The sequence below is a fragment of the Galeopterus variegatus genome, unplaced genomic scaffold (genome assembly GCF_000696425.1).
Source record: "Galeopterus variegatus unplaced genomic scaffold, G_variegatus-3.0.2 Scaffold240, whole genome shotgun sequence".
Lineage (NCBI taxonomy): Eukaryota > Metazoa > Chordata > Mammalia > Dermoptera > Cynocephalidae > Galeopterus > Galeopterus variegatus.
Window position 1 is genome coordinate 592783 of NW_007726351.1, and position 12253 is coordinate 605035.

General features: G+C 36.9%; 1 protein-coding gene across 2 annotated transcripts in view; it reads left to right on the forward strand.

Moving 5' to 3' along the window:
• Positions 1–12253, forward strand: part of FRMD6 (FERM domain containing 6) — a 43943-nt gene that overhangs the window by 18643 nt on the left and 13047 nt on the right. For both annotated transcript variants that reach the window (XM_008566411.1, XM_008566412.1), the window contains exons 6-9: positions 2774–2929; positions 6317–6382; positions 7248–7316; positions 9758–9932. In XM_008566411.1, the coding sequence (XP_008564633.1) occupies positions 2774–2929; positions 6317–6382; positions 7248–7316; positions 9758–9932 (466 nt within the window). The remainder of the gene's footprint in view (positions 1–2773; positions 2930–6316; positions 6383–7247; positions 7317–9757; positions 9933–12253) is intronic.

Genomic DNA, 12253 nt, shown 5'->3' on the forward strand with positions numbered 1-12253 from the left:
CTTTGCCCAGTCCTACTTCCTGAAATATTTCCACTATGTTTTCTTTTAAGAGTTTTGTAGTTTCAGGTCTTATATTTAAATCTTTAATTCATTTTGAGTTGATTTTGTTATATGGTGAGAGGTATGGGTCTAGTTTCATTCTTCTGCTTATGGATATCCAGTTTTCCCAGCACCATTTATTGAAGAGACAGTCATTTCCCCAGTGTATGTTTTTGGTGCCTTTGTTGAAGATCAGTTGACTGTAAGAATGTGGGTTGACTTCTGGATTCTCTATTCTGTTCCGCTCATCTAAGTGTCTATTTTTATGCCAGTATCATGATGTTTTGATTACTATAGCTTTGTAGTATAATATTAGGTCAGGTAATGTAATGTCTCCAGCTTTTTTTTTTTCCCCAGGATTACTTTGGCTATTCGGGGTCTTTTGTTGTTCCATATGAATATTAGGATTGGTTTTTTTTTTTTTTCTGTGAAAAACGTCATTGTTTTTTGATAGGGATTGCATTGCATCTGTAAATTGCTTTGGGTATTATAGACATTTTCACTTTGTTGATACTTCCAATCCAACAGCATGGAATATCTTTCCATTTTTTTGTGTCCTCTTCAATTTCTTTCAGCAGTGATTTGTAGTTCTTATTGTAGAGATCTTTCACCTCCTTGGCTGAATTTATTTGTAGGCATTTAATTTTGGGGGGAGCTATTGTAAATGGGCTTGATTTCTTGATTCCTTTTTCTTTCTTTCTTTTTTTTTTTTTCTTTTTGTCTTTTTCTGTGTCTGGCAATGGATCGCAACCCTCAGTGTCGCCCCTGTACCGGATCGGGACCGGCAACGGGATCGCAACCCTCGGTGTTGCTCCCGCGCCTCGCTCAGCCAGTGAGCGGGAACCGGTCTGTATGTGGGATCCGAACCCTCGGCGGGAGCGCCACCGCGCTTCCCAAGCGGCGCACTATAGCAGTACACCACCGGGCCGGCCCCTCTTGATTCCTTTTTCTACTAGTCTGTTGTTGGAGTGTGAAAATGCTACTGATTTTTTCATGCTCATTTTGTATCCTGCAACTTTACTGAAATCATTTATCAGCTCTAAGAGTTTTTTGGTAGAGACTTTAGGTTTTTCTATATATAGGATCATGTCATCTGCAAACAGGGACAGTTTGACTTTGTCTTTTCCAATCTGGATGCACTTTCTTTCTTTCCCTTGCCTGATTGCTCTTGCTAGTACTTCTAATACTGTGTTAAATAGGAGTGGTGAGAGTGGGCATTCTTGTCTTGTTCCTGTTCTTAAGGGAAAGGCTTTCATCTTTTCCCCATTTGGGATGATATTGGTGGTGGATTTGTCGTACATGACTTTTATTGTGTTGAGATACTTTCCTTCTCTACCTAATTTGCTGAGAGTCTTTATCATCAAGGGATGTTGAGTTTTGTCAAAAGCCTTTTCTTCCTCTGTCAAGATAATCATATGGTTTTTTCCTTCATTTTATAGATGTAGTATATCACATTAGTTTGTGTATGTTGAAACATCTTCTTGCATCTCTGGGATGAATCCCATTGATCATGGTGTATAATTTTTTTGATGTGTTGCTGTATTCTATTTGCTAATATTTTGTTGAGGATTTTTGTGTCTATGTTCATCAAGGATATTGGCCTGTAGTTTTCTTTTTTTGTTGCATCTTTGGTTTTGGCATCAAGGTGATGCTGGACTCACAGAATGAGTTTGGGAGAGTGGCCTCTGTTTCCCTCCATGTTTTGGAATACTTTGAAGACAATTGGTATTAATTCCTCTTTAAAGGTTTGGTAGAATTCAGCAGTAAAGCCATCCGGTCTTGGGCTTTTCTTCATTGGGAGACTGCTGGTTACTGCTTCATTCTCATTGCTTGTTGTGGGTCTGTTCGGGTTTCCTATGTCTTCTTGGTTCTTGACCAATAATCTATCATGTTGAATTCTCTATAAAATATTTAATAAGAAGAGAAAATTTACAATAACTAAAAAGACATTTTAAAACTAAATTCTCTAATTTTTTTATTCTGTAAAGTTTAAGCAGTACTCTTCTTGTTTACATTGCATAATTCTTTCCACATTTCATAATCCTAATGAAATCAGCTAAGACTTTACTCAGCATCTTTCTCTTAGCCCAAAGCTGCTGGATTCTATTTTTTTGATACCTAAAGGCTAAGACTACTATCCAATGAAAGTCTAAGCCACAGTGAATCACAATGAATGCTTGAATGCTATTGTTTATTTCTAAGTATTCAAAAAGAGTGTTTGTATCAGCCTTTTATATGAGAACCAAAAATGTTTCAGAGAATTCTCCTCCCCAGTCCCCTGCCTACTTTGGATTAACATCTAGGACTTGCCACTCTGTGGCTATAATTTTAGAGTTAAGAGTTAAGAAGGATCTAAAACCTGAAGATGTGCTGATGGTACATGTATTTCATAGTACCAGTAATTTTGCAAGTATAAACAGTGATGTGTTTGCACAGTTTTTTTTTTTCATGATGATTTTAAAGCCAAAAGAACTAATTTTTTCCATTTCTTGTTATTTTTCTTCTGAGATATGCTGCACTACAGCCAAATTGACTTTGTAGCTTTTAGTGCTCACTGATTCAGCCTAGTAACATAACAGATGGTGAAAACAATGAAAGTGGGAATTTTCTAATGGAAGTTAGCCAGTTTACATGGCCTGTTTTGGATTCTTATCCTTTCTTTATTTGGGGGGTGGGAGTAGAACTTACATCCCTCCAACAAATGTTGCATTGCACACCCCTTATATCCCAACAGGTTGTTTCCAAGAGGGGGAAGGACTACATCCTGAAGCACATTCCAAACATGCACAAAGATCAGTTTGCACTGACAGCTTCTGAGGCTCATCTTAAATATATCAAAGAGGCTGTCCGACTGGATGACGTTGCCGTTCACTACTACAGATTGTATAAGGTACAAAACTGCAATAAGTCTGCAGCTTCAGAGAAAAAAAAAAGTCTTCTCAATTAGGGTGTCAATTCTACTGAAAATTCTTATTTCATTTTTTAGTAGACTTTTAAAAGAGTTTCATTTGAATTGCTGTTTGTTATCACAGGTCAGTCTTGGAGGCAGTGGTGCTTTCCCTTTGGCCTGGAAGCAGTACAAAATATTTTTTTAATGGTTCGAATAGTGAGATAATAAGTGTGGCTACAAATTGTGAATCTGGCTCTTCAGTGATTATGGAATAGCTGCTATTTTTCTCCTCCCCAAATTTGTTTTTCTGCTTTGGGGAATAATGTTTCCAACTTGTTTGATTAGTAGTTTTTAATATTCCTCAAAGTGAAGAGCCATACCTGCATTCTATCTGTTAATTACAAGAACATCTCTACAACAAGTTATGTTTATGGAATACTGTGTTTATTGGACAACTTTATATTCTTTTTTTTCCTAATCCTCAGAACTCTATAAGAAAAAGAATTGTAGAGGCCAGAAAACTGAGGCTTAAGCAGTTTAAATACTTCATCTAAGATCACAAAACTAAGTGGCAGAGCCAGGATTTGACCCAGGCCTTCTTGATAACAAAGCTTATGTGCTTAAGCCACTATACTGTGCCTTTCCCTCACTCTCTTGTTTGTTTGTGTCTTGTGTGTCTCTAGCCTCATTTTCTTCGTCCTGGGGCAGAGGTCACACACCCAAATAACAACTGGGGCCATGCTCTGCAGGGAATCACTCACATTACTAATTGTCATCTATTTGTTTTCTCTCCTCCTCCTCCCCACCCCTTTCCCTATTCCGCAAGTGCCACTTTGTTGGCAAGAACTCTTGAATCCCCACTTAGGTATGCAAAGGCATGTTTTTTCAAACCAAATAGGATGAAATAGTTAAGAGCGTGGTTGTTGGTCCTAACTGCCTGGGATCGAATCCCAGCTTGGCTTCTATGTGACCTTACTTAACCTCTCTGTGCCTCAGTTTCCATGCCTACCTCTTAGCATTGCTGAAGACTAAAGGAATTAATGGATGAAGAGTGCTTCAAACAGTGCCCAGCATGTGTTAAACATGATGTGCGGCTCACTGCTGTTACCATTATCATTGTTATTATTATGCTTGTTATTTCTACCACTTCTTTTGTGGTAAGGTTAGCAGAACTAGACCTTTGGAAACTGGGCTGTAGTTTGAATGTATTGCTGGGTAATCTTCCCAGCTAATTCAAAAACATAATAAAATTATCATTGTTATTATTATGCTTGTTATTTCTACCACTTCTTTTGTGGTAAGGTTAGCAGAGCTAGACCTTTGGAAACTGGGCTGTAGTTTGAATGTATTGCTGGGTAATCTTCCCAGCTAATTCAAAAACATAATAAGGGACCAAAACATGATTTTTCTCTCTCTGTCTTCCATGCCTAAGAGATGTATTATTAATGTCCCATCATCCTTGAAAGGCATAATTGAGTTCTGTAAGATCCCTTTGGCTAAGTTCCTAAAGGACTGAGTTGTTTGTTTGTTTTTTCCTTAAGATTTCATTTGTGGCACCTCAATTTACATGAGAAAAGGCAAATAAATGTCAGTTTTGACAAACAGTTTTTATTTTAAAATGTATTGGAAGTATGAATGATATATTGGAAAGATTGTGGCTTTGAAATTAGATATCAAGAAGAGACCTTATGCCACTAATAACTCTTACTGGGATCCTAGGCCACAACTATAATCCTGGGCCATCTGTGAAGTGTGGATGATACTATACACTTCACAAGGTTGGTAGGATTTCATGACATATGAATCTGAAATAATGAGGTATAATACCTGGCACATTAGTGAGTGTTCAATAAATATTAATTGCGTCTTACCTTACTTGCTAGAAAAGCTTGCTATTTTAAAGAATGCTATTAAGAAATAAGAACCTTTTAGTGAAGTAGATATCCCCAATTTATCTTTTGTGTGAAAATTAATTTTTCAAATTTGTTTAAAGTGTGGTACATCTGCATTACATAGAAAATTGCTGTCTTATCTGCGTAAAACAAGATATTTAATAAAAATGTAACTGAATGAAGTTAGGGAATAGATATTGTTACCTGCCGGGCAGTTTTTCATTCTTTGGAGAAATCAACTGGCAGCCATTAAATCTGCTTCATTTACAGGCTGCTTATAAAATGGAAATAAGGTAAACAGAGGACAGGAAACATTCTGGAGAAAAGCTGTTTTGTGCCCCTTTCCCACCAATACACACCTCATCCATGAACAATCAGCATTTTTATGAGCACAGTCTTATTTTAGAAAGCGTTCAGTACAGCCTTGAAAGGGAAATTGCCCAAAACTCAGATAATGATGGATTGGTTTCTCCTGTTAAACCTTATACCGTGTGCACCTTTCTTGATATGAAAATATATTAGTTGGAAAGAAACAGCCCAAATAGTGAAAATAGGCTATATCTTCTCTTTGCTATGCCAGAGGAAGATGCATTTCCTAAAAATATTTCTTCACCCGTTTGTGGGAAAATTGGCACTAAAGTTAAAGATCTACACATATTCGTTTATTGTTTTTATTGACAAATCTCTGAGTGAAATATTTTAATTACTTAGGGATTTTATTTACTTCTGTTTTTAACTTCATACCTTATATGTACTTATTACAGATGAGCACTTAAAAGATATGGCCAAGTTTCAGAGTACATTTTTAATTGTAGAATTTTTTTCCTTATGCTTATTGAGATTTATTTTTTACTGTTTATGGTGTAGCTGGTAGAATGTGTATTATACTGGCAAGTGATAATTGAACTTCTTAAAAATAAGTATTTCCAAACTAACCAAATATAAAGCTTTTACAGCTTTATTATCTGTCCTCATGAGAGAGCCTTAAGTGTTTTTTAGTCCCTTGCCTCTAATTTTGGCTTCAGAGCTGAGAGATTTGCCCAGTTTTAAACATATAAAGTCTGATGTATTTCAGAATATAACTATGACATTAGATTCAAGATTCTAACTTCTGAGAAGAGAGTAAGCATAAGATAGGAAGTTTTAAAAAAAACTGATATGGTACAAAAGCAGCAAAAACTGTCTTGTTTACTGAATTCTCAATAACATAAGTACTTAGAATATTGTCACATATTTCACTAACATAGTGAAGACACTAAAACTTAGAAATCTCTGGGATTTAAAAAGTAGAATATATCATTATTGATTTAATATGTGCTCATGATTTTCTTAAATCTTACAGGAAACTACAGGTATGGAAAAGACTTGAACAAAGTTATTTTAAGTCAAAAACTTTCCAATCCAGAAATTTCTCCTTCTGTTTCTTTGGTGCTGAATTGTCCATTGGAGAAGGAAAGTTTATGAAATTTTTTTTCATAAAGTTTTATTTCTGCAGGATAAAAGGGAAATTGAGGCTTCACTGACCCTTGGATTGACCATGCGGGGAATACAGATTTTTCAGGTTGGTAAATGAGAAATGAGTATCAAATGGTATCAGTCATGTCTCATGTTTACAGTGTGCCTGTGTAGTCCTGTCACAGGTTCAGTGGTCCATTTCCAGTCACTAACTGGTCATTATTTCCTGTCTGTCTAAGCATAGATGTGGAGGATATAGGATGAATGAAGTTACTCAACCCGTTCCTTGACAGAAATAAGTCCTCCATAACAGAAAACAATAAGCCAAAGATTAACCCAGACTCATCACTAACAGATCACTAATATCCAGACATTTTTCTTTTTGTGATTGATTTTAAATATGCTCTTTTATCCTTTGAAGCATTTATAAGTGTGTAAAGAAACATGACATTTTAATACAGTGCCCGACCAGATATTTTAATTTCCATTACATTTTTCTGATAAAACTTGTCCCTTGAGTGTGTTGTAACTGTCACCCTTTTACAGATGGAATGTTGTTATCCTACAGTCATCAACTGGGGAGAGAGAATACCTCTTTCTTCAAGATGTAGGAATATATAAGGATGCCTTATCTTTGATGTAGGCAAAGTATCCAATTATGAAAGTCTGAGTGTCTTATCATATCTCTTGAATGCCTGAGTCTTTAGGACTTTTTATTTAAATTTAGGGATAGGCCAGAAGGGAAAAGATTGCCTCGAAAGGGCCAGTTAATGCAGTCACACAGGAACCAAAAGCTACAGAATTATATCACTAATCTTTTAATTACTGTCTGTACTTCACCAAAGAGAGTTGGGGACTTCTTTCAGATTTTAATTACTGTATTTTAGTTTTCTGGGAGAGAAGTTAGAGCCATTTCAGAGTGTCTGTCATTTTTACTATTAACTCTATATGCATTGTAATTCTTTCCACAGAATTTAGATGAAGAGAAACAATTACTTTATGATTTCCCCTGGACAAATGTTGGAAAGTTGGTTTTTGTGGTAAGTTTATAATAACTAACTTTTTTTAAGAAGTCTCAATTTGTTTTTGTGGGTTTTTGTTATTTTTTGTTTTGTTTTTAAACAATGTTGTCTTAAGCACAAAAGTTGTTTTTTAAAAGTGGAAGCTGAAGGTAGTTGCTTTCTTATATCCTTGTGCATATCCTTGCCACTCATCAGTAGGGAACTTAAAATCAAAGAATCTTATAGCAAAAGAAATTACTAATTTTAATTTATATGTCTGGTTTCTACCACATTCCCCTAAGTTATTCTAGTTGCCGAAGAAATAGTGAGAAAAGTACAAGATGAGTTGATCAAATAGAATTATCATAAAAAGCCTACAGCGGAGGGATTGGAAAACAGAAAGCCATAATCACAGGGTAACTTACTCTTCTTGTAGAAGTCGATCACTTCTTTTGAAAGTTATTTCTTTTGAGCAACGAATAAAGAATGATATAAAAAGATGTTTCTATTAATATCTGACTATTTAAAATAGTCATCATTATAAAAAAAAGATCTACAATTCTTAACAGGAAAAGTACTCTTATTGTTAGGATATTGAGAATGATGCACTTTCTTTTGTTAGAGCAAATTTTTTATTTTTCCCAGCTGTTTCCCTACCTTACTGTATTCATTTTTTGTTAGGGTTCAAAGAATTACAGCTAATAGTGTGTTTACATCTGGTGGTCATAAAAATCCATGATTCTGCTTTGTTCAGAAGTTATTAGAAAAAATACAGGAAGAAAGGAGGAAGATAAGGATTTGTAGACATGTGCTTCTTTCTTGTAAGGAAGATGGCTTGTATGAGCCCTTATGTAAAGGGCAACGTTGCAGATAGAAGGTGAACGCTCACTCCACTCTGCATTGTGAGGCAAAAGACCTGTTTTCTGACTTCACATTACTTGAATTACTTGGGCACAATTCAATCTGATTTCACTTTACTCATACATTAATTGGGGCCTGGCCTACCTCCTCCTCACTGGCTCTCTCTTGTTCAAGCTCTTTGTGAAAGGATCTGACCTGTTTGAAAATGAGCACATTATAACCCCACTTGGCCCTTTTATGTTCCAAATTAAGTAGTAATAAAATACATTTATGACATTGAGTTTTTTAAGGGTCCTGGACTCAGTGGTTCCTGAATCTAGTTGTGCATCAGCCTTATCTGAGGAGCTTAAGATACAGATTTCTGGGCCTCACCTTCTTTTCCCAAGAGATTTTTGATTCATTGGGTCTGGAGTGGAGACTGGGAATTGATTTTGACAAGTTTCCCAGATGATTCATCTTGCAGCCAACCCAGCCCTGCCTAGCTATGTGACCTTAAGGAACTTACTTAACCTCTCTGTGCCTTGGTTTCATTCTAAAATGGGGATAATCGACCTTTCCCCATAGACAACATGTGAGGATTAAATGAGTTAATACATGCTTAATGCTCACGAAATGTCAGTTATTGCTGTTTTTTAAAATGAAAAGCTCAGAGGTATTAAAAAACAAAACAAAACAAAAACGTCTATCCTTAGCTGGGCTACACAAACCCATATTGCTTTGTGCTGACTTTGAGTTATGTAGTTAGAATATGGCTTCCTCCTTGCTTTCCCTGCCCTCCAGCCAAGGATCTTTGTATGTGAAATATTCATTTTTATAAATCTATTGCCCTATTCGTTATTAGGAAAGTTAAAGGAATTAATAATATCCCATAGCTGTAAGGAGCCTTAACCAAACCCTCATCCAGACTTAATGATATTTCTTATACCTCTACTGATAGCTCTTCTTTCTCTTTCCCATCTCATTCCTCCAACTGCTAAAGAACTTTTCCATTTTTTCCTAAACAGTAGATATGTATCTTATATTGTTCACTATCATAACTCCTTATTTATTTTCTTTCCAAAATTTATCATAAACTATAATTGCTTTATGTGTTTATTTACCATCTCCCCCACTGGGTTTGTAGCTCCATGAGGGTAGGGACATTGTCTTATTCACAGTTATTTTTATAGTGTCTAACACAGTGTTTGGATGATAATAAGTGTTCCATAAATATTCAAATGCATTAATCTCTTCTAGACTTTGTCTTTTTGCTTGCTGAGTTGGGGTATTGGGATTGCGGTATTGGGATTGCATCCAAGGATGCTTTCATGATGGGCCCTTCTCTTCTCCATTATAGAAATAGCCTGACCAGCCAGAGAAACTAAAGGAATTCACCATCTGTCTTACATTGTTAGTGTTTACCAGAGGACCCTGGCTAAATGCTTCCCTGAATTTTTGGCAATCCTTTGTCCTGTGAAATTTTTGAAAAGGAAGACAATTTACCCCTCAGGGAATTTTAAATGGAGCTTTATACGTCTATTTCCAAATCCGCAGTTTTCCTTACTAAATAGAAAATGAAGGGGACCTTGGCAAATCAGAGGTTTTTCTCCCTAAATTTGATTCATGCTTTCCCTCCACAGGGTAAGAAATTTGAAATTTTGCCAGATGGCCTGCCCTCAGCCAGGAAGCTTATATACTACACAGGGTGCCCCATGCGCTCCAGACACCTCCTGCAACTTCTGAGCAACAGCCACCGTCTCTACATGAATCTGCAGCCTGTCCTGCGCCACATCCGCAAGCTGGAGGAAAATGAAGGTGTGGTGGGGTGTCGGGGTGGGGGAAGCAAAAGATGTCTTTGCCACCTGTAGCCTCCTACTCTATAGCTGCCAGGAACCAGGGTTTTAAGTTCCTGAAGAATGGGATCTGGGGATTGGGCCTCTCCAGATTCAGAGCAGAATTTTCATTTACATCTTAGTATTATCCCAGAAGGCAGGGGGATGGGCTTAAGGCCTATTCAGAGTATCTGAGGTTACTCCAGTTATTTAGTTATCCCTCAAATACAGTCTCTTTAAACTTTCTTCACACCTGGCCTGAAAATCCTTGCAAAAAGCCACACTGTAAAGGCACTGGGCAAGAGATTACCTGTAACTCACATTTTATCTGCATCTCAAACTCTGTATATACACTGACCCATCTTGGTGCCATTATCCACAGGCAGTCTGGGATTCCTTGCAATGTTATTATTACTTAGAGTAACAATAAAGGTAGGTCACAGAAGTGTCTCCAGCCTCTCTGATTGACAGCTGGGAAGCCCCCAAGTCTGGCCCAGCAAGAATGACAGACAAATGAGAGGAAGCTTTCATTTGAGGATTTTGTGAGCCAATCCTATGGGAGTTTTGCTGAGATGCAGATCTAGGAATAGAGCAGTCTGTTTGGGGCCTCACAGTACTGGGTACTGAAAAGAGGGGCAGGTCAAGGTGGGGAAGAGGAAGGCAGTGTTAGTGGCTTGTAACATCAGACTTCAACTTTGTAATATTAATTTTATGGTTAACCCTTTATCTTGAGTTGGGACACCTTGGGGGGGTTCCTCCATTTAATACACTCCAACTTCTGATCCCCAAAAATGCTATGCTGTATATTCGTTTATTTTTTAATGTTTTCGATTTGTTTTGCAAATTAATGTTGTAATTGTTATGGTAACTAGATCTTACATTAATTCAATTAGATTAGAATTGGGGTATTTGCAGGAACATCAGGATGCAGATTCATATCTTAAGTCCATGTCTGAAAAAAGTTTTGACCCCTTAGACCTCATCTCTCCTGGAGAAAAAGGCAAGTACCCATTCTCTCACAAATAAGCAGAAAACCTTATAGAAGTTTATGCATCTGATTGATTTCTCTTGAAGATGACTCTATTTGGAGATTCCCTTATAATTTAGCAACAATTAGAACATGAATCATTTCCCACTGTCTACCACCAAACTGGATCTGTCTTTGGAGACCCTTGGTATAACTGTCAGGTGTATTGGCTTCTGCTGCTGCCAGACTACCAGTTCTTCCCAATGATCACTCATTGATATAACAAATATATCTCTCCTGTGCTGACATGAATATTAAAAGGAATTCAGATGGAGACAGAAGCACAAGGGAGCCTGTAAGAATAGGTGACTTAGGTGCAGAGCCCATTATTGGACAAGTTTGCCTCATTCCTAAATGGCCAACATGACACCTTGAGAAGTTCATTTATTTCATTAGTGCTCTGACTGCAGCATTTTAGTAAATTCTTTTTTAGATCACCCTAAGGGGAGCCCTTTACAGCCTGAAAATGAGTTAACCTTCTCTGTAGGTTCTAAGGTAAAATTACAAAGAATTTTGAGTACTTAGATGGGTAGGGCTTTGTCCATTGCTAAACAGAGTACCAAATATATTTGGGGGCTTAAGTGAGTAGGTGTCTTAATCTATTTCCTGCTGCTATAACAAAATACCACACAGCATTAATCCATTCACGAGTCCTCATGGCCTGATCACCTCTTAAAGGTTTCACGTCTTAATACTGTTAAAATGGCAATTAAATTTCAACGTGAGTTTGGGAGGAGCAACATTCAAAACTAGAGCAGTAGGGGAAGGAAGGAATGATAAAGGTGTAAATTGAATCTTGTATTTAGATGAGCGTGGATAGATTTTGAAGGTAGTCTTTTTTTTTTTTTTTTTTTCCTTTAAATTTTTATTTTGTTGATATACAATGTGGAGTCTGGGAAGTCTGAGGTTGAGGGGCCAGCGTCTGGAAAGGGCCTTTCTGCTGTGTCTACCTGTGGTAGAAGGCGAGAGGGCAAGGAAGAGCGTAAAAGGGGCCCAAACTAATCCATTCCTGAGATAACAGCATTAATCCATTCACGAGTCCTCATGGCCTGATCACCTCTTAAAGGTTTCACGTCTTAATACTGTTAAAATGGCAATTAAATTTCAACGTGAGTTTGGGAGGAGCAACATTCAAAACTAGAGCAGTAGGGGAAGGAAGGAATGATAAAGGTGTAAATTGAATCTTGTATTTAGATGAGCGTGGATAGATTTTGAAGGTAGTCTTTTTTTTTTTTTTTTTTTCCTTTTTTCAAAAAAAAACTAATTTTTTTTTTTTT